The 23,215-nt window shown below is 36.6% G+C and overlaps 1 protein-coding gene across 2 annotated transcripts in view; it reads right to left on the bottom strand.

Annotated features, from left to right (window-relative positions):
* The window catches only part of LOC140168173 (cyclin-dependent kinase 14-like), a 71,451-nt gene that overhangs the window by 31,857 nt on the left and 16,379 nt on the right, over positions 1-23,215 (bottom strand). The window contains exon 1 of one of the 2 annotated variants that reach the window (XM_072191502.1): positions 1,382-1,654. The exons of the other annotated variant lie outside the window; for it this stretch is intronic. Within the exon in view, the coding sequence (XP_072047603.1) occupies positions 1,382-1,525 (144 nt within the window). The 5' untranslated portion in view covers positions 1,526-1,654. Of the gene's footprint in view, positions 1-1,381; positions 1,655-23,215 lie in introns of those variants that run through there. 2 annotated transcript variants of the gene reach the window in all.

Raw genomic sequence — 23,215 nt, 5'->3', positions numbered from 1 at the left:
TTTTACTATCCAATTAGAGGGCTGGCTTGGGGCACAATCTTTTTAGCAAACACAAGGGATCTGGGAATAGGCTAGGGGGTATACCCCCAATTTTTGTTTTTGTTTTTTACTCTTTTTGTGATAAATAAAACCTTTGTGGGGAAAAAAAAAAAAAAAAATTTTTTTTGTTAGTGCCGGTCGGCGCCGGTCCGTGCTGGTTACCCCGACCGGCACCGACCAGCGTGGCTATAACCCTGGTCAGGATTACAATGCTTACTCTATGGCCAATAACATATTAATGCAAGTGTCAATTTGAAGCTTGAACCTACCCACCTCAAGCCATATTATTGATGTCGATTCCATGCCGATGTTTTTTAAGTTTTCTTATATAAACGTATAAGAAACTTTTGCATGTTTTTATTTTTGTGGTAGCTGTGTTGAGCACCAAGAGAATAGAAATGAATGTTACACAAAAATGTCCACTTTATACAGTATTACAATATAAGTAAAAAATATTGCAACCTTTGCATCAAAACTAAAATATTTACATAAGATATGACGATATCACAAGTTTTTATATCATTCCTGTGATATCATCATGTATGAAAGCAAATGTCTACAAATCCTTATAAAATACAATGGAAAATTTGCAAACTTGTTAAAACATAGTATATTATCAAATAAATGTGCATGTCAGATACCACAGTGCTTTGCAAAAAGATACTGACACAAGACACACCATTATTTTAACATAATTTTGGCTCGGATACATCAGCTCTTAATAATGTGCAGACCCTAATCAACCTACATAACCATTATAACCAGGATCAGCTTCCTGATTTTTCATATCAGTAAACAAGTTAATAAGCATGAATCCCTTAATCCAGGTAAACTTTATGCAAGCTCAATTATTTTATGAGATCAAACTATTCATAACATTTGGCAAAGCCTGATAGTTCTCAGAGGCTACTAAATCAAAGGGATGCCAACCGAAAGTGAAGGACGGGGATATGGGAAAAGGTCCTATTTTAGAAGCAAGATGAAAACCAGAGCACCTGGAGAAAAACCTGCGAGGAAGAATTATAATTGATTGTGGGGGTACAAACTTACATCGCCATACACTAATAGAATGCAATAAAGTCTAATAGAAATATCTTTTCGATTAAGCTAACTTGAATATAACAACAAGTGCAGACTGCCGGGGCTCAAACTTACATCATCATACACTAATGCAACAGTCTAATAGTACCTTTTTGATTGATTTAACTTGAATATAACAACAAATTTACACAGTACAATACAACAATTTAAGTTTAACAGGAAAATAAACTACTTGAATCCTAAATTGTACAATGACACAATTAGCAAGAAAAAAACATAGAACTTCATAAATACTACACACCTTAATAGGTTTCAATGTGGCAGATTTCTGTGGCAAAGCCACCTGCATCAGTCTAGCTTTCTCTACAGCAGTTTTCTCCAAATGGCCATGGCAGCTCTTAGAATTCATGCGACCAAACAACGGAATCACTATCCTACTAGGCATCTTGCAATTACTGGTAGTGGTATAATAATGGTAGTACAAAATATCCTATTGTGATCACAGTTATAGCGATCTATTGTAACTACCACGGTAATTTCCTTTGATCAAGTTTCCTCGATAGGCTCGTTTCACAACTTGTTGAGTGTGATATATCCAGATCCACACATGCATGCAGTATTTATGTATACTTCTGATTTCCATTCAAGGTGATACTAGTCACATGACATCTAAGACCTGTTCCTATTGGTTGATTGTGGCTAGCCATGTGTAGGATATTTTTATCATTTGCTCATGATAATTTCCCAGGTAACGTTTGTCATACGACTTGATCCGCCCACTCCACTTGTTGATATAGTCATATGACATGATTAATCTCCACTATTGGTCAACCACTGTTTCTATACAAACAATGTTGATGTCACTTTATCAATTAAGGTTTCTCATGAATATTCATGAATAATGCATGACATATGGAGATGACAGCATTCTAAGCTATTCTAGATCAAAGAAAAACAGTCTATGAATATGCATGATGCATGGATTTGTCCAATGAAATAAGTAGCTCATGAATTATTTATAGATGTGAATTATTCATATTCCATGTGTGTGAAGCTGACAAATAAACAAGCCAAGTACTTCCCCTCAATATACACAATGAGGTGAAGACCAGAAATACTTGCTACACAGACTTCAGACTAAAATTACATTAATATTGTGAAATATTTTGGTGATTGCACCACTGTAAAAACCCAAAACAAATATACAAAAACAATAACACAAACATGGATTTTACTTTTCTTGGCATAAACATTGACATCATCAACACATTAAGCCTATTAGCATTTCAGCATAAGGGGTATACTATATCGTCATTTCTGTGTGAGTAGCAAAGACACCTCAAATTAACATGTGTAACATCCCAGGGAATGACCTTTTTAGAGAACAAATTGCAACACAGTTCCAGTCATGGGTTTTAATGTTGGACTTTAGATAAGGCTTATATTGGGCAGAAGTACGAAAGCCAAGTTTAATATGTAAAAGGGGGGTTTTAATGTATTGCACTCTATCACTCCCCTTATCACACCATCCATTATTTGCACTCTAGGGGGAATGTGCAGTGATTTATAGTGCACTACGCACAGGCACAACGCCTAGACGTTGATCCACAAGCCTCGGCACACTTTACAAGTTGTCGCTGACCACTACAGGCCCACATCATTCCATAAACCATTAAACAACAACACAGGGACTTGCAGCTAAGAAGTGCACACCCTAGACATTCCATAATAGACCTTTCGCAGCCAGAATCAGCTCCCTGAGTTTCATACGGGTTGCAACCAGACAATTAGCAGTAAGTTCCTTGTCCAGGGGAATTTCAAGCTACCTCATTTTTTTTTTACACAAGACACACAGTTGCATAAATGAAGGCATGGGACGTCAGAAATTTCAGTTACAAAATGGCAGCCCCCAGTACTGCATTCATGTGACATAGAGTGAGTCCTGAAAATAGTATTAATAGTTAGAGACAACTTGGAGGATAAATCTATCAGGTGGTTTTATCAGGTAAAAACCACATACCTTCCGATCAATACTGAATTCTCTTTTGAATGGGCGGAGCCTGTGTGTCACAGCCGAGAAACTAGAATGTCTGAGCATTGGCATTGAGTCGTATGAAAAGGTTTGACTACAGAAACGATTCTCTTATGCATCTACACACAGTTTCCACCTCGATACACCAGAATACACAAAAATGTCCAACACAGCGAGAATGAGCGAGTCTAGCCTCAACGCAGTCTGTGTTATACTACACGGTTGAGTGCATAGCATTTTAAGAGCTGTTTGAGATCTAGTGGAAAATAGACATATGAAGTTGGTTTTCGCCAAAACCTCAAGTGTTCCCTTCATCCAATGAGAAATTTTTATATAATAATTCCCTCTAAAAGCACTCTTTGTCATTAGTCAACAGATGATGCAATTCAATTTTTATAGCAACGGAATGAGAAAAATCTACTGAAAACTACCTATTCAAGCAGAATTTTTGACCAAAATGTAGATTTTAAAGTCAAAACTTTTCATTTCATTTCCTTTCAATATTTTTCAAATTTTATGTCATTAAATGAAAGAATATCTGTTTTTAGCCAAAACAATCTGAAATTCTTTAAACCATACATACTTTTGTACACAACAAGTGTAGAAAAATATCTGGAAGTTGAAAAATAAATATCTGAAAACAGATAAATATCTGGTCTCTTACACCCCTGGAGCACACTTATTATCCATAAACTAGCATCATTAGAATGAGCAATGGCCAATTCCCTTTAAATTGCAAAACTTGTGCAAAATATTTCACCTGTTTTGTCATACGGTTGTAAATTCAATGAACTATGACTTTGCTAAAGAGCGCTTACAAATTGATATGCTGCAGAAACGGCCAAGCCATAATACTCATCATAAAATTTTATATTATGGTTTCAAAGACTGAAGAGCTTTGAGAGTATTGAGACAAACAATTAAATTAATTGCCTAATTGCCTTTTGTATAGATACAGTTCATGTTTTTTTGTAAAGGATTCAGTTACATGCATGCATGCTGGGGGTGATCCCGGTGTCGTCACTTAACATTGACTATGTGTACGCATGATCGTTCCCAATTTTGCGAAAAAAGGGGTGATTTTTAAACTATGTTCCTTCTGAACCTTCTGAAGTATTTGGTGACCGGCAAGCTAGAGGTTTTTCTTGAAAAATATCTAAAGATGGGGCTGATATAGTGGTTTGAGTGAGGGAATTTGTGGCAAATGCCAGAGTTCGTAATTTTTGTCAGTCAGTTTATGTATTGGTCACATTCAAGCTTTATTTTGCAAAAAAAAAAAAAAAAAAAAGGGAGGAAAGATTGTTGATAACTGTATCATAAAAACACATGATGCATCCTATTGGATATATTTGTATATATTTTTTCTGTTATTTTCCTCATTTATATATTAAAAGGACAACAGAGTTCTCCTCAGAAAAGACAATGAATCAGAACAAGTGTTTTTGTGTGTGTTTTGAAATGTTAAAAAGGGTACTTTTGTAAAAGTGTACTTGAAATGCAAAAAATAGGGGTATTTTTAAGGCTAATTTGTACCCGTTTTCGTGTAAAATAGGTGCAAAAAATGACAAAAATGTTCTTGAAACAGCGCAAAATAGGGGGGTATTTTTGTCTTAGGGAACGATCATGCGTTACGCCTTTGAATGTTAAGTGACGACACCGGAGGGGGGGGGGGGGGGGGGGGATGCAGGATTCCTTTTTGTATAGGATTCAGTTACATGCATGTGTGGAGATGTATGGTCGTGCGCCCCCTCCCAGCCATAGCGGGTTCTTCCGATTTTTCTTGTTGGGTTCTCCCCCGATTAGGCGGGATCAAGTAGAAGAGAAAGATCGATGGAATCCCGCATGTGTTAGTGATTAAGATGAATAATAAAACTGTTCCTGAAATAAACCATGAAACCCCGTCGTAAACCAATTTGTGTTATTCTGGTCATCACCCTTTTGTCGCTGTGGCCCCGAACCTCGCATGCAACATATGGTGGAGAATTCCGGCGATTATGACTTGTAAGTTGTAGTACACATGTACACGGTACCTCACGCAGCCAAGCCCAAGGCCAAGCGAGTGACTCAGGACTCACCATGCACCGATACCGTAAGAGCTATCCCCGCAGTGTTTAAACTGATATAACTTTCATGACCATGAGGATGACTTTAATTAATTAACTGTCCAGTCAGATTTTGATTTACCTGCCACAAAATGGCGTGTCAAAACGCATTCAAACCGACCGCTTTAAAGGCTCACATCAAGACGTTGAGGATTGGTTAGACTCTTTTGTCCGGTATGCGGACTACGCAAATTGGGACGACAATAGACGCTTCAATGCTCTGCGGGCTTTACTACAAGATTCAGCTGCGCAATGGCTGCAGCGACAAGCAGCAGAGGAACTTGACGACTACGAAACGCTGCGTCAGGCATTGTTGGAGAAGTATAAACTCCAACCAGCTCAGATGTTTCAGTTACGTCAAAAGCTTGGAAATACGACACAAGGTTGCCGCGATGTAAAGGACTACACGGAGGAACTTGCCAATCTCTGCCATAATTGCAAATTGACGAGGATGGGCAGTTACACCACTTTATAAGTGGCTTACGCATGCACATTAAACAGCAGGTTCTTCGCTGCCAACCTGCAGACCTGCAGGAGGCACTCTAGGCAGCCATAGCAGAAGAAACGGCGGCAGCAATTGAATACATGAATACAAAAGCCACCTAAGTCCATGCGAAGTTATTTTGAGAGAAAAACCGTGTATCATTTTAATTCCTTCAGTTAGATTTACCTGGTCAATATGGTAAGTTTTACGTGCAAATGAGTGGATTAACCTGTATTAGGTATGACGATTAGCATTTCAGGGACTTCGTGGGGTTCATTTTAAATTTTGGACTTTTTTGAATCATATACAAAGACAACAATGTTAGAATGAGATTACCACTAGTAAGATAATACAAAATAAAGCACACAGGTATGTATAATGTTGATAAGCATTCTGCCATGTAATATAAACCACACACTTTCCTTTATTAAACCCATTTTTTGTTCAAAAGTCATTCTCTAGCAATGGATGTGTTACAAGTGGACTTTTATACATACTGGATTTCAATCAATGTGTTACAAGACTCAAATCATGGAATTGGGTGATTCTTTCAAACATGCTATTTTTCACATGCCCAATAGACACAGAGAATGAATTTGAGTTGTTCTTTCATGCATATGACAGGCCTATGTATAGCAACAATTTCCCATGCTTAACTCAATTTGGCCAAAGTATGGACTTAGGTGGCTTTTGTATTCATATATTCAATTGTCAGCAGTCCTGCAGACCGAGTATCAACGTCAGCTGCTCCCATGGTCGCGACAGTGCAAAGTACCCAGTGCCAACTTTGTCATGCTTATGGGCATGCACCACAATGTTCTGCCATGTACCGTCCACCACCCCCACCCCCGCCAGACGCCCCAGGATTCCTCGCCACCAAGTGCAGTGCTATGCGTGTGGTCAATTTGGACATTATCGGCGTGAATGTTTGCAGGGAAACGGACAAGGCCCACCCCAACAACCTCAAGGCCGGCACTAATGGAGGTTGGGCCTCACAAAACTGCTAGCCCAAAGAACATGTGTGATAATAAGTACAGCGAACAATAAAAGCTACAAAAAATGATTTTGAGACCATTTTGGTAGAGTTCACACTGTTTCTCTGGGTTTTTGGTCAAAAAGTGGACTTTCATCCCTACTACATAAACATGGTGCATATTATTGATACATGTACACAGGCATGAGAATAATCAGTTTTAAGACTGAATTCAGTTTTGTAGTCAAACTTTCTGCATGTTTATTTAATTTAGGCCTGTTTTTGGTACTTTCTCCCCCATTAGGCGGGATCAAGTAGAAGAGAAAGATCGATGGAATCCCGCATGTGTTAGTGATTAAGATGAATAATAAAACTGTTCCTGAAATAAACCATGAAACCCATCGTAAACCAATTTGTGTTATATGGTCATCACCCTTTTGTCGTTGTGGCCCTGAACCTCGGCACGCAACACATGCATGATGCAGGATTCCTCCATCTGGCCTTATTTCCTTATATATAGGCAACCTGATATTGGCAATATGTGACCTAGGCCTATACAGATATATGAAAATAAGAATAAGGCTTCAATTAAACTGCAGATAATTGCCTTTAGTAGGATTAATTTAACCTTTTGCAATATTTAACCTTTTGCAATATTTAACCTTTTGCAATATTTTCAAAAATAGGCAATATGTGACCTAGGCCTATACAGATATATCAAAATAAGAATAAGGCTTCAATTAAACTATGTTAATTAAACTATGTTAATTAAACTATGTCAATTAAACTAGGCAATGTGACCTAGGCCTATACAGATATATATGAAAATAAGAATAAGGCTTCAATTAAACTGCAGATAATTGCCTTTAGTAGGATTCATGCTACTTTGTTGACAACTTTAAATGTGATACAACATGTAGCTTTTATGACTCTAGATACAACTTTCTTTGCCCTATACAATAAAAGAAATTATTGGACATTGGGTATATGCATGTAACACATGTTAAAAAATCTGACATTGGGTATATGCATAATTATAACACATGTTACAAACGTACAATTTATCGCGGATTTACGACCGTAAAATTTAGACACTTCTTTTGTCTTGATTAGCATTGACAACACTCTCATCTCACATTTTCATGTCAGAAATTAACATAACTCCCGAAACCGAAAACAGAAATTATCTTCATTCAAATTTTCAGTAGGCAACAAAAGACTAGAATAAAAGGATTGTTCACACGTACCATGCTAACACTTCAAAATAACAATGAGATCCGAAACCGAAAACTGAAACCGAAACACACGTACAATGCCAACACTTCAAAATAACAATGAGATCCGAACCGAAAACTGAAACCAAACAGAAAAGATAAAACGACGGAAAGTGTAGTCTACTGATGCCAAACAAAGTATAGAACAAAAGGTAAGGGATACTGCAACCTGTTTGCTTCTTGAAAGGAGAGAGCACATCAGTGATTTTTTGTTTGCTACATACAGACATAAATACTTTACATAGACAGTGCACGGTCTGAGGTTAGGCCTACTTTCCGAACCCAGGCTATTTTTTGTACATTACAATGCATACAGCCCGATTATGGCCTTCTATAGCAATATGCGTACTGTACGGAATAAAGCGTAGTATCAACATCCCAGCAAACACAAAAACGATTTCACAACGTTTTATATCGTAATACTAATAACGGCGTGTATTCGTCATTCTGTCCGCCCATCGCGTCCAGCGCTGTTCGCGTTCACGCTGGTGCACTATCGCGTGCTTTCGCGTTGAGCTACCGCGAGTATCAACGGAGGTGCGCGAGTACAGTGTGCGATCGGAAAAGCATTACCATGATTACAGTGTGACTAACAGGTGCATCTCATCGGACCAATAATTATAGGCCTTATTTTCAACACACACCAACACGTGCACACACCAAACACGTGCATATAGGCCTATTTCAGCAGAACATGACTATTTCCTGAATCCTCCAGAAAGGTTAACATAAAAATTATCCGTTGTGGTAAGGCCTATAACCGCTTTTTATGCTTCACGCTTCTCGCGATTGATTTCATTACTTTAGTAACGGCCTATATCCACGTCTAATACTAATTTCGGTTTCTCTAAATGTGGTAACAGGGCAGGGCTTGGAAGAGGCGAATGATGGGTTTAAGCATCACACCTATAAAACAAACAGAGTTGATTAAGTTGTGTCAAGTTGGGTCTTGATCATTGAGAGACGCATGTCATATAGTTTAAAAAGTCAGGGCAGGTATATGGGTAATGGGTTTGGGTAATTAGAAATAGGCCTATCACGAGAAGCGCCCGACCCGAGAACCGCGAAATCTAGTAAGTTATATTTTGGGTTGGGGTTTAGGTAAAAACGTTTGTCATTGTAAACTATTTTTGTAAACATTTTTGGCCAAATATTTTGTCAACACTTAAATAACATTATGTTAAAATATTTGCACCCAGCAAACACAGAAATGTTCTTAAAATGTTTTTTACAAAACGTTTTAATAACATTTAAATGTTGGGTTATATAAAGGTCTAGAAAACATTTTAAAAACGTTATTGTAAATATTTTGGACAAACATTTTTTGCAAAATATTTTTTTAACCCCAAAATAACATTCTGTTTAGAATGATTTGTACCAAGCTTTCAAAAATGTTTTTGGAATGTTATTAAAACATTTTTATACCCTTTATATAACCCGACATTTAAATGTTTTCCGTAAAACATTTTTGTTTGCTGTGCAGTTAATTACAAACAAATGTTATTTAATGTTATTAAAACGTTTTATACCATTAATGTACCCTTTATATAACCCGACATTTAAACGTTTTTTGACAACCTTTTCTAACCTTTTGCGAATGATGTCGAAAACGTTTTGTGTTTGCTGGGATGTCCGTCAATGCACCTTTTCGGTAAATCCCATAAGCCTTTGCGAGTACACCTGAGAACTCGTCATTTGACGTCACGCCGATCTGCGACGATACACACATCATTTATTGATCATTCATAACCGCATTAATAAACGCGATGTGTGCGATCCAATTACATTTAGTTATTTGTGAAAACGCGAACGCAAATCGAGGTCATTAATATCTCACAATTGACCGCAAAATGCGTAATTGTTCCAATGACGCACACAATTGACCGGCGCTTATGCGTGTTGTTGTGTGCCGATTTGGATTGCGCGCTACCATATTTGCACAGATTGTGATACGCACTTTTGTTATTGGTCGTCATGTTTTAGCCTGTTCGATTTTTGGAAAGGGAAGATGTAAAAATCATCTATTTTTATAAACTTTTGAGCAAAATTTTTTGTTATTTTTAAGGTGAAGAGATTAAAGTGACGGTTATGAATGAGGTTAATAACTTTGCATCGGTAATATGTCGGGCATTGTGACAAATCTAAACATTTTGCTTTGGACCTCGGAATGCCCCTCGGGATATTCCTCGGTTCCAAAGGCAAAATGTTTAGATTTTTCACAATGCCCTCCAAATAACCGATGCGCAGTTATTAACCTCTAATCGTTACTGTGCACTGCAAGTCGGTGTGACGTCAAATGCCGAGTTCTCAGGTGTACTCACAAAGGCTTATGGGATTTACTGAAAAGCCTCAGATTGAGCATCTTATGACTTAACAGGAAAGAGCCACTTCAGACTTTTTGGTGGATGAAGAATACTCGATGTAACATGTCTTCATTATTCAACATGTTTAATCTATTCCCATTCTATTTCAAGTAATGTTTAAATTCTAACAAATGTTTGATGATAAAATTAATATTTTATTACTCTTACGACCCATTATTCAAAATCGCGCACTGTGATTTGTTAAAACATGTCACGGGAGAGCCCATTATTCTGCAATAATGGGTCAAGTGCCGTAACACATTCTACGCACAGCATTATGCTTGGTTACACGTGCAATAATTCCGCGATATACGTGCTGTCACTTACGCGTACACGCTCCACCTTGAAGTAAACAACTTAAAATATTTGTCCCAAAAAATGATATTTTCTGGTAATAGAATCGAAATAAAGGGTGCAGCATTATCCTTTACATGCAAATAATGTGTCCTTGGCAGTACAAACGTTTAAATAATGGGTTTGGCTGCATCTCACCCATTATTTAAGTTTTTACTGCCTCAGACACATTATTTGGGTGTAAAGGATAATGCATTACATAAATATATTTCCATCAGACATTCTACATAACATATTATTATCAATTTTACGTCATCAAACATTTGTTAGAAGCTAAACATTACTGGAAATAGAATGGGAATATAGATTACATATTTTTACAAAGACATGTTACGTCGAATATTCTAAATTGAGTCTGCAGTGGACCAACACCTTACCGATTGAGCAAACTTGACTATTTCTTACATGTGTTACAAAAATATATCCGTATGACGAAGAAACAAGAACAAAAGCTAAAGAATGATGTTTAAATCAACTGGTTGAACGTTGTGTTAGCTCAATTGATAAAGCATTCGACTATGGTGCGAGAGGTTGCGGGTTTGAACCCTGGCGGTGCCTAGTACGCTCTCGAGGAAAAAATTGAGTTAGCTTGAAATTCCCCTGGACAAGGAACTTACTGCTAATTTGTCTCGTTGTAAACCATACGAAACTCGTGGAGCTGATCCTGGTTGCGAAGGTTATTTGTGAATGTCTTTGTGCGCTCTTGAAGCAGCAAAGTCCCTGAATTGTTGTTTAACGGTTTATGGAATGATCTGGGGCCGTAGTGGTCAGCGACAACCTGTAAAGTGTGCTGAGGCTTGTGGATCAACGTCTTGGCATTGTGCCTGTGCGTAGCGCACTATAAATTACTGCGCTTTTATGTTGGAATTATTACAAGAAAACAGGATACATTGATTCAAGATAAATAGACACATTTCAAATAAAAATGTCATAAATCCATGTATACCGATTAACTTGTTCGATATGTTACAAAAATATATCCGTATGACGAAGAAACAAGAGGAAAAGCTAATGAAGGACGTTTAAATCAACTGGTTGAACGTCATGTTGCAATTATTACTAGAAAAACAATGTTGAAATTGTTGAAAACAGGATGCATAATTTAATTCAAGATAAATGGACACATTTCAAACAAAATGTCATAAACCAATATACAAGGACACCGTAAAATGATAACTGTTATTTTATCCAGGAACAAATCAATGGGTGAGTGCACTATAGATGCATGAAAAAGAATGAACCAAATTGAGCCCAAGTTGAGTGGCTGCTAATTTTACTATCCAATTCATGACTTAGAGCACAGGCTCTTTTTTTTACTAACAATTCAGCTCATATTTCCGCACTGTGCGGAAGACTATTTTCAAGCTCATGCATCTGTAAAGAAATATCCTTGAGCACGAGAAATAGGGAAATAACAAAACGCAAGCCTCCGAATCTCTGTGTGAAAGTTATGGAGCGTAAACTCTCTCATTTGCATAACAAGGAACCACTTTCATAAGAGCCAACACCCTTTATATCAGTTTAGTTGATCGCCAGATTGTCATGCTTGGGATTTTTTTACTTCAAAACATTTGATTTTGGCCATTACAATCTAAGTGTGTTCTGGGACCATTTGTCAGAATTTGCACAGATAGATATAATTTTTGCACAGGTAGATATTTCCTAAACATAGGCAAGCACTCAGCTTTGTTCCGATGCTGCATCGAGTGCCCAGCTGTCAACAAAGCTCAACGTATGTGATATTCATTCATTCATTCATTCAATTTATTCACACATGATTTCACATATATATAGATAACAATATTTCCAAAATCATATATATATATATATATAATATGTATTATATACAAAATTTAAGCATCAATAACAAAACAAATTTAATTAAGTTGGTAACATAATGAAATGTATCTGAAGGATAATACAGAATTAAATGGTTATATTGCAAATCACAATCACTGAATTACAGACCTCCGTATGTGAAATCACCGACCCGTCTTTGAAATCAGAGACGTCTGTTAATTACGAGTGCCTCCGAACTGATATGGCTCCTTTAACAGTGTTAAATGCCAGTCGTTTGGAGTGAAATTTACTTTTTCAGAGTGAAAATTGCACTCTTTTGGAGTGATTTTCACTCCTTTTGGAGTGCAAAAAAATACTCACTCTTTTGCATTAAGAGAGTATACATCATTGTGGCGATTTTTTCTCCATTGATTATGAAAATATAGGTAATTAATAAATTTTCTAGGAATTAATTGCAATGGTCTGTTTTTCACCACAGTGCATTTCCATGCATGCGGTTCCCGGAGCACCAAAAGTCTAAAGAAATCTCAATATGAGAGAATGAGAGACATCTAATTTGCAGGTTACATAATATTTGGGACCAGAAATTATAGCCCCCTTAAAGCATTGAACCTGATCATCTTGATAAGTTTCATATTTTGAATATAAATTTCATTGGATTTTCATAAAAGAGACGCATTTCACGAAAGAGAAACATTACATAATAATATTGCAAGTGTCATATATTGTGGTTCAAAATGATGACATAAATATAAAGGATTATCACACCACAAAATTGGGTCCACCAAAATGGCTAAAAAGAGCAGTGTTTTTAACTAGAGAACAGGCTTGTATCTTCAGGTTTAAGGGTGTGGAACTTCCAAAAAGTGGACCTTTTTCCAATAAAAAGTTGTCAAAATATCTCCCAGAAAATACATTTAAATGTAAAATGCTCAGCTTTAAAATGCTACATCCCATATTATGATAACTTAAGGGGGTACTACACCCCTTGGGTTATAAAACTGTTCAAATCAGCAAATCATGTCCACTTTTTGCATATAAGTAAGCAAATTTATTTAGGAAAAGGAAAAAGGGCGTCACTTTATAGAAATTCCAGCAATGAGCTTGCCCTAGTAATGCACAACTTCAAAATTACATTGTCACAATGTTGTCATAACGTTGTCATAACATCATTAGTTACAACTTACGGCGTTCTGACAATATTGTGATAACATTGTGTGTTGGCTGGGTGGTTGTTTGTTTGTGTCATGAATTGTGGTTCAAAATGTCATAAAAAATAAATTTAAAAAAAAAATAAAATAAAAAAAAACTGCTAATGACATTGCACAATTAATCACATAATTATTTTGTAACAAGTTTTTCGTAAAGGATTGCATTATGATTGGTGGGAATTCCCAACCCACATCTAAGGTCACCTAATCCACACTTCCACAGAAAGTAATTTTTATACAGCTCATACCTGTACAGTATTTTGGGTTCTTAACCCCACGAGAACTACCTGCCGATTGGCCAAAAAGAAGTTTTCATTATCGATTGGACCAATCAGCAACATTGTTAGAATAATTTCACTACACAAAAAATTGGGGTGAATTATTTGCAAAGCTCCATTCTGATTGGTGATTAAAGTGAAGATATCACATAATTGACCAATTAGAGGCAATGTTAGATCGGCAGGTAGTGCTCAGGGAGTTAATAGATGGCCCATTAATTAACATAAAAGTTTTTGAGGAATAAAATGCATGTCATTGGACAATTTCCCAATTGAGGGCAATTCTTAAACCACAGGTAATGCTACCTGCATATGTTACCATAGGAACTATCAAAACATAAAAGCAAAAGAGGATACGCTCTGCAAACCATGGTTCAAATTGCAAAATGTGAAATGGTTACATAATTATACCCACAAGTGTCCTATATTATAATTATATACTCCCGGTAAAAAAAAAAAAAAAAAAAAAACACACAGTGATCCAAGTTAATATCCAGGCCCATTCTCAGATAAAGCGTCCAAGTTTGGGCTCAGAAATTGCAAAATGCCAACCACAAAGAATTCGTGAAAATCATTCAGAATCGTAAACTTTAATAGTTTCAGAACACAAAACAATGCATGGGTGATTTTTCAACAATACTTCATTTTTGAGCAATATTACTTGTGCGCATTGGGGTAACGATCAGTGGTAACGTATCTGTGAAGCCCTTTCCCACTTTTGTCTTAAGCGCGCTTCAGACTCCATATTGTACGTACAATATTGTATATACAATACTTTTTGTGACGTCAAAAAGTATTACACGTGCAATAAATAGTATGTACCGGGAAAATATATATTGTGCTACAATCATTGGTTGCTTAATTGATACGTAGTTGCCAAATTTCTAAGAGTAGTAAATTTAGTGAGTGTTCGTGCACGGAATGATGAACATCTTTTCATGTCTTTTTGTATTCAACTGTACTTAATATTTAAAGGCCTATTAATACTAACGATATTAATAATATTAAAATTGTAATAATAATATAAATGGCACATTCATTTATTTATAGATTTATTTATTTAGGCCTATTTGTTTATTTATTTATTTGTTTATTTATTTATTTATTGATTGATTGATTACTGATTGATTAATTGATTTAGCGATTCATTTATACTGACATTTAGTCAAATATTGATTTAGTCAGTTTCTTAAGTAGGCCTATTATTTGTAGGCCTATGTATTTATTCTGGTTTTGATTTGATTGATAGGCCTACTGATATTTTCATTGTTTTTTAAAGTTTTGGCATATAACATTATACATTATAACACGTTGTGTTATGAATTTGCAACAGCTTTTTACATGTTGATATCGTTGAGGTATGTTATAGACCTACTTATGATCATCCCAATACATCCATAAACGTGTTAATGTGAAACGAGATTACTTTAAATATATATTTCAGAGTTGAAAGAGTTTCAAATATACGAACATAATTCTGAAATATGTCTCTCTGATTGGTTGATTGTCAAGAGGATTACGGCATCCTCAAAGTCTCTTGCTGTAATTCTCTAATCGATATATATTATAGGACCGATCTTTTGAAATCCATACAACCCTCAAATGAAATAGTCTCGGATCATAGTTTGTGGACGATACAACATTGAGACGTCAGATTTCGGAATTGTATTAAAAATAGGCACAAATCATATTGAACAGGTTGAATGCTGGCAAAAGTAGATAAAATAACAATGGGTCGAATTTACATTAATCAGTGTCCTGGGCCAGGATAACATTTAGGACTCCTTCGCATTCTAAAACAATACTTTGAACACCAAATGTCCTTGCTTTCATTTTCTCATTTAATTTGTTTTAATTGTAATTAATTTCTTTGTCCACTGGCTCTGTGGTAAATCCGGTATTGCCAAATATTTATCGTCCATTACCCGTGTTAATCTATTTATTTATTAAAATGCACCATCTATTAAATTCCTGTAATACAATGTATAGGCCTAGTGTATTTGATAACAAATTTGTTTTTATTTTTTATTGGAATTTGGGTGCCATTACACGATTTCATATATATAATATGTTTGGGCATGGCGGAATTAGTATATGATTAAAGATAGACATACTCTTAGGCCCCCCTTTTTTAATGCCGTTTGTACATTATTAATATTAATATTTATGTACAAAATGCAAACGAATGTATATATATTTGATTGTTTTGTAAACATTAAATTTGATGTTTACTCATAATTATGTCTGGAAAGTCAGGGAAAAACTAAGGAGCATCGGTATTTAGTTTCCTGGGAAAGTGGATCAGATGAGCAGTGAGTAAAAACATTAAGCCCTAAATCTTTATTTGATTTTTATTTTTTATGAATTTATTAGGCCTACTGGTAAAGTGCAGAAAAAACCTCAAAACGCACTCTAGGATTTTTCATCAGCAGCAGTAGAAATTTATTTTGCATAGATTTTCTGGTGTCCTCGCTTGGATTTAGCAAACAATGAATCGTCAGGGTTATAGCGCGTTATTTAATCTGATTCAACTCGTCGTGGCACGTATATTTATTGCACGTGTAATACTTTTTGACGTCACGAAAAGTATTGTACATACAATATTGTACGTACAATACGGAGTCTGAAGCTAGCCTTAATCGTGCAAGTGTAAAAACTTACCGACTTAATACCCATACTTGATCAGTCATCACCCAATGTACTAAAGTCTGGTATGGTATTTGGCTTCATTTATCACAGCGTTTTTTCCGAGGGGAGTAGAATTTAGGTAACGTATCTGTGAACGCATGAACGTAACGTCAGGATTTTCTGCCATTAATAGACCTGATTTTTTTACTTTGAAACCATTGTGTTATGTACCACATATATAATATAACTATAGAGCCTGCTTGATCCATAACATATGGGAACATTCATATAGCCAGTTATTTGGACAGATTGTTATTCATTAGAAATATGGTAACGTATCTGTGAACAATTTTGGCGACATAGTCTCAAAGACCTGTTGGAAAAATTTAATAACTTGCGTTGTGATGTTTTATACTTTATAATTAGGGCATGATACCACTAATGAAATGTACCTATAATCCATTATTATGCTGCGCATGTTTAACGAACAGGGACACATTATACGGAACGCACCTTGGCTGGCGACATGGAGGAAAACAATGGACATGCATAATCAGCTTTATTGTTTTATACTTTCTAGGCATGTTACAACCTCCAGCCCCACACATTTTAGAAAACAACTCCTAAGTATTAGTTATATTAATAAAAGCCATTTCTTTCTGACGAAACAAGTCTGAATACGACTTGACACTATGGGCGACACAGATTTGGCTTTTTGGACACTTTATCGGAGAATGTGCCTCCAGTAGTTGATAACTCAAAGAAATTTGGTATTTGAAAGGTTTCCTCTTTTTTCAGGTGCAAACTGGAACGCAATTTGTTTGTGCAATCAGAGATCAACTGGATTGCATAATACGAGGGCCGAAAAAGTTTGTAGAACTTGGTATGCTACTTTGTCGAACGGTATTGAATTTGGTCTCATTTAAAAGCTTGTTCCTTCAAAACATTACTGCAAAGATATTATGTTTTTGCATCACTGTATATGGGCAGGATACTCTTCAGAGGAAGCCTACCTCCATGAATTCACAGGTACTACCAGAAGTGAATACAGGGTCTTATGATGGTGGTGAAAACTCAAATGAACTTTAACAATGTACAGTTGTTGTAAATGGTATGAAGTCCTTGGTATGCAACAGCAACAAAATGGTTCTTAGAGTTCAAGAATGGAATGAGCATCCTTGAAGATCATCCAAGGTCCAAAAGACTTGCTGACGTCACCACTGATGATATACGTACTGGTACAGTGGCACTGATAATGAATAAAGAGCCAAATAAGAAAGATGAGATAGCCACAAAATATGACAACTCTGATGAATGTGTTTTCAATATTAATCCATTATCATTTGGGTATTCCAGGGTGTCTTCTAGATGGTGTCCCGGAATCCTCATGTACAAAATTGATACCAGTTGACAAATTCAGGTCCACACCTTCTATACACTTAGAATGATGACCAAGGCAAGTTTAATCTATATAAGGCTAAAGGTGATAAGGCATACATTAATCACTGGAATTATGAGTGAATTTAGTGGAAGCACCTGGATCTCAGACCCCTAAGAAGATCATCACTCAGTCACCCTAGTGCAAGGTCTTCATCGCTGTTTCTGAGATCCAGGGATAGTCTTGATGACAGATCATTTGCCAAATGAAAGTACATTGTATATCATACAATTTTGATAGCAAAATTGAGGCAAGCCATCGTGTAAAGAAGGTTGATGGTAGGAATGTGGCTGTTCTCGGATTGTGTCCTGTACGCTATTCTTAGTTTGTCAAGCTGCCATTCACGACAGAGGGATCAGTTAAAGCCATATTATAACATTTTCAAACAAAATAGATTAGCATTTCTTTGCCATAAAATGTTAGCTTTTACTGTCAGATATATCCCCTATTATTTTTGAGCCGAACAACTACGGCAAAGCAAAGAAAATTGTAATTTACTACCAGCGCACATGTCCCCAATACGTACCACTCCTTCGGTCATGTTGTGGTACGACCCTTTGTTGTGTATATCACCATCCCGCATGCCGTGTACGTACTGTGTGTTATGAACATTGTGTATGCGTTCGACTTATAATTCCATCGTAATAATAAAGCACCGGTTCCGGCGTTTTATTCAAAATCTCAGATTTTGACAAAACTACAGCACCTAGAGGCTTGATTTTTGCAGGTTATATTGGTTTAATAAAGTACAATTTAATCGTGTAAAAAAAGGAATTTTAAACATTCAGTGAGGGCGTCTTCCTCAGCAAATGTTATAATATGGCTTTAATTAAAGTAACCATATTGTGGTTCAGGCATGGTCTGCAGTATAATATCACTTATCAGGTTTGCTGGTGATCAATGTTGGTGAGCCCTCACTGAAGAGTGGCTTAAGGAGCTATCGGAAGACTTCCATTTTGTTGACATAGACGGTTTCAAGAAAAATTGTGATGGGTACATTCAGGTATGCAGTGATCATGCTCAAGAGAGAGATAGAAAGAATTTGTCAGTACTCTTTCAAGTACCTTGTTCTACGAACTTATTGACCGCCCCTCGTACCATGTAATTTTAATTTTTATGAAAAAGATGGGTATGTGGTAAATTTACTTTTTCTCCAAAAGTTGACTACTATAACATCTATGAAATTTAGTGTTTATAACTAGCTAACAATGTCCTCTTTCTTGTAAGTTGCAGAAAAATCTGTCATAGCAAACTGAAGATAACTAAGGTGCATGTGACACATATGCCTTACTCATTCAAGCTGGGGAGGGGGTGACAGGGAGTATAGTTGTCAGCATGGTCCTTTTGCACTGGCGGTCATAGATATTGGAACACATGACTGACCAATGCACTCATCCTGATCATCAATTAATAAAAATTCCCTTTAAAAGGGAAAGCCAGCTTCAATGCAGAAGAGGTCTTGTAATTAGTTTGGGTGGAAGGCATTTTTAGGATCACTCTTTTTTATGATCTATCATGTTTCATGACAGTCCACCAAACCATCAATGATGAGAACATGCACACAGAAACAGCAAACCAAACATTAACTCCTATAACTTCCTGTCAACTCTTTAATTAATTACTCCAAATTGTTCTGGTTTTTTTTTGTCTTTTCTGCCTTTTAGGCTACCCTAAGCTCATTATTAATATAAAGAAATACACTGCAGTTTTTAGTTAATTGGCTAAAAACTGCCACCCTATACTTGCCTTATACATGCACATTAATTTAATATTAATTTTTATATTAATTCGCAATTTATACTTAAATATAGCACATTATAAAATGTATAAAGAATGATATTGTTCAATAGGCCTACACGTAGGCCTATATAAATTATACCCATATCAAAAATAGGCCCTGAAATTGCATCCAATTTTTCCCGTTGAAAAGACAAAACTGATGTTTAAGATATCAATTATTTCATAAATGACATTTTGAATCATTTTTATCCATAAAACGATACAGGATATAGATAATTTTTAAGAGTTGACAGGTTTGCTGTTTCTGTGTGCATGTTCTCATCATTGATGGTTTGGTGGACTGTCATGAAACATGATGGATCATAAAAAAGAGTGATCCTAAAAATGCCTTCCACCCAAACTAAATTACAAGACTTCTTCTGCATTAAAGCTGGCTTTCCCTTTTAAAGGGAATTTTTATTTTACTTTGACTTTAACATCCATAAAAAATGATTTTCATTCTGTTATCAGTACACTCACATCTCATGCTGTGTTGGTCTCCAGGAGGTCTGCAAATGTAAATCTAAAAACGCCTGATAACAAGGATACTATAATTTTCTTTCCTTGATATGCTATTAACTATTATAGGCCTGGCATATAACTTTTAATGTCATATTTCCTTCAAACCATAACTCTTGAAATTCTCACTCGTTTTCATTCGTTGAAACGGCAAAACATACTTTCTTTTTCTTACAAATCAAATAGTAGGCCTTTCATTATATTTTCACCATAAAAAGGTCCGCAAAGTAATTCAAACCAATGCTAGTAGGCCCCCTACCCTGTAATCTCTTTAGCAAACAGAGACGATCTCCGAATTAGATAGCCAGCTATTAGCTGGCGAAAAGAACCAGCTCTAGGCCCTATGGGGGAACACGGCTAGAGCCCGGGCTAGCATTGCTAGAGTAGACCTACTGGGGACCGTTCACAAACACTTGTAAGGGGGGCCTGATGCAAAAAATTTCATCGCAAAAATTTTTCGGGGCCCCCTTTATAGACCTCAAAAATTTCAGGCCCCCCTTTTTGACATGAAAATTATGGGTCAACCCCATAGAAAAGCATATAAACTTAATTTTTTCCAGGAAAATTTGTGGTAAGTTTTCAGGCCCCCCCTTTTTGCATCAGGCCCCCCTAACAAGTGTTTGTGAACAGTCCCTACCACAAAATACCATGAGGATAACCACTATAATACACATGCATAATCCCATGTGATGCCAGGATGTAATCACCCTATAAAGTGCTATATGCTCACGGATTCGCTGGTCCGGGCAGCAAAACCCCTGTGGCTACCGGCTGGTGATCATGTCACGCAAGGGGTCTAAAGGTTCAAATTCTGGGGGTGCCAAGTGACTTCTTTCCTATGCGAAAAAGGCATGGTTGAACTATGGTTAACCATGGTCAACCATGGTTCAACCATGGGTTTTGACCATGGTCAAACCATGGTCAACCATGCTTTTGAAAAAAATGGCACCACGGCCAGAGACCATGGTCAACCATGGTTAACCTTTTGACCATGGTCTATCTAAAGTGACCATGGTCAACCATGGTTAAAACTTAGCATGTTTGACCATGGTTGAACCATTGTCAACCATAGTTCAACAACCAGGGTTTTGACCATGGTCAACCATGTTTTTGACCATGGTCAACCATGTTTTGACCATGGTCAACCATGTTTTTGACCATGGTTTTTGACCATGGTCAACCATGTTTTTGACCATGGTCAACCATGGTCAACCATGTTTTTGAAAAATGGCACCACGGCCAGAGACCATCTAAAGTGACCATGGTCAACCATGGTCAAAAATTTGCATGTTTGACCATGGTTAAGAAACAATAGCAATCAAGGAAGAAACAATAGAAAGAAACAATAGCAATCAAGCTTAAACTTTAAATTAGCACCCGATAGAGGGCAGGGCCTGAAGAATGAGGGAAATTATGGGAGTAAATATTTAACGGAATAAACTGCATAATCATATTACTTAGATTTATTCCGTTAAAAATCTTATTTTAACTTATCAAATTACTAGTTTTTATATTCTATGGTGTCAAATATTTATTCACAACGTTGTAAATATGCATTAAATACGATTAATAACAACAGAGGGCGCTTTTTCTCATTCACTACCCAGAGTCAACCATGGTCAGGTGAGGTGATGACCATGGCTGACAATGCTCAGCCATGCTAAAGCATGGTCGACCATGGTATACTTAAAAGTGACCATGGTCAACCATGGTCAGGTGAGGTGATGACCATGGCTGACCATGCTCAGCCATGCTAAAGCATGGTTGACCATGGTATACTTGAAGTAACCATGGTCAACCATGGTCAGGTGAGGTGATGACCATGGCTGACCATGCTCACACATGCTAAAGCATGGTTGACCATGGTATACTTGAAGTGACCATGGTCAACCATGGTCAAGTGAGGTGATGAACATGGCTGACCATGCTCACCCATGATAAAGCATGGTTGACCATGGTATACTTAAAAGTGACCATGGTCAACCATGGTCAAGTGAGGTGAAGACCATGGCTGACCATGCTCGGCCATGCTAAAGCATGGTCGACCATGGAATACCATGGTGACCATGGCAACCATGGTTGACCATGGTCAAGCCACCATGGCTGATCATCGCTGACCATAGTTAACCATGGTCAACCATGTGTTGACCATGGTTGACCATGGTTGACCATGCTAGCACGGTTGACATTTCGCCTAGGTTGTTCATCTTCTTTCCTTTTTTGTTTTCGTTTAACTTCCGATAGCAAAAGCAGTGTTCAGTGTTAGGGTTAATACTTAATAGTAAGACTAATTCGAAATTACTGTTGTCTACAAAGACAACAAATGTTGCTGTACTGATTCTAATAAGGCCTAAATATAGAGTCCGAAGTTTTCCGTTTTACGGAAAACGGAAGAAAATCACGGAATCAGAGGTACAACACAGAAAATGACATTTTTGTATGATGTGACAAAAATTGTTAAAAGATAAGAGAAAGAAGTGTTAAAAACAAGCATGAGTTGTGTATGTCAATTTTTATGACTAAAATACTGTTTAATAATACCGAAATAAAGGTATATTACCAAGGCATGAACCCCCTATATCCCTCCAAACATCGTAATAGTAGGCCTATTATCGTGAGAATATTCCAATCAGAGCATATATTGATCGCAATATTGAACACTTTATTGTGACATTAATATCATTGTTTATACATTTTAAGCTTTATTCATGACACGGATTTACAAATTTTACAACACGGATTAGAACACAGAAAATGGATTTTAGAAACGGTAAACTTCGGACTCTACCTAAATATAAGGTGGACATGTAGGCCCTATAAACATTACAAATATGCAAAAAAGGAAATCAGGTTTGAAAAAAAAATGTGCAAATTTAAATTTAAAATGAGCCTACATTATG

The sequence above is a fragment of the Amphiura filiformis genome, chromosome 13 (assembly GCF_039555335.1).
Source record: "Amphiura filiformis chromosome 13, Afil_fr2py, whole genome shotgun sequence".
In the NCBI taxonomy this organism is placed as follows: Eukaryota; Metazoa; Echinodermata; class Ophiuroidea; order Amphilepidida; family Amphiuridae; genus Amphiura; species Amphiura filiformis.
The sequence above is the reverse complement of the archived record's forward strand: the minus strand, read 5'-3'. Positions and strand labels throughout refer to the sequence as shown.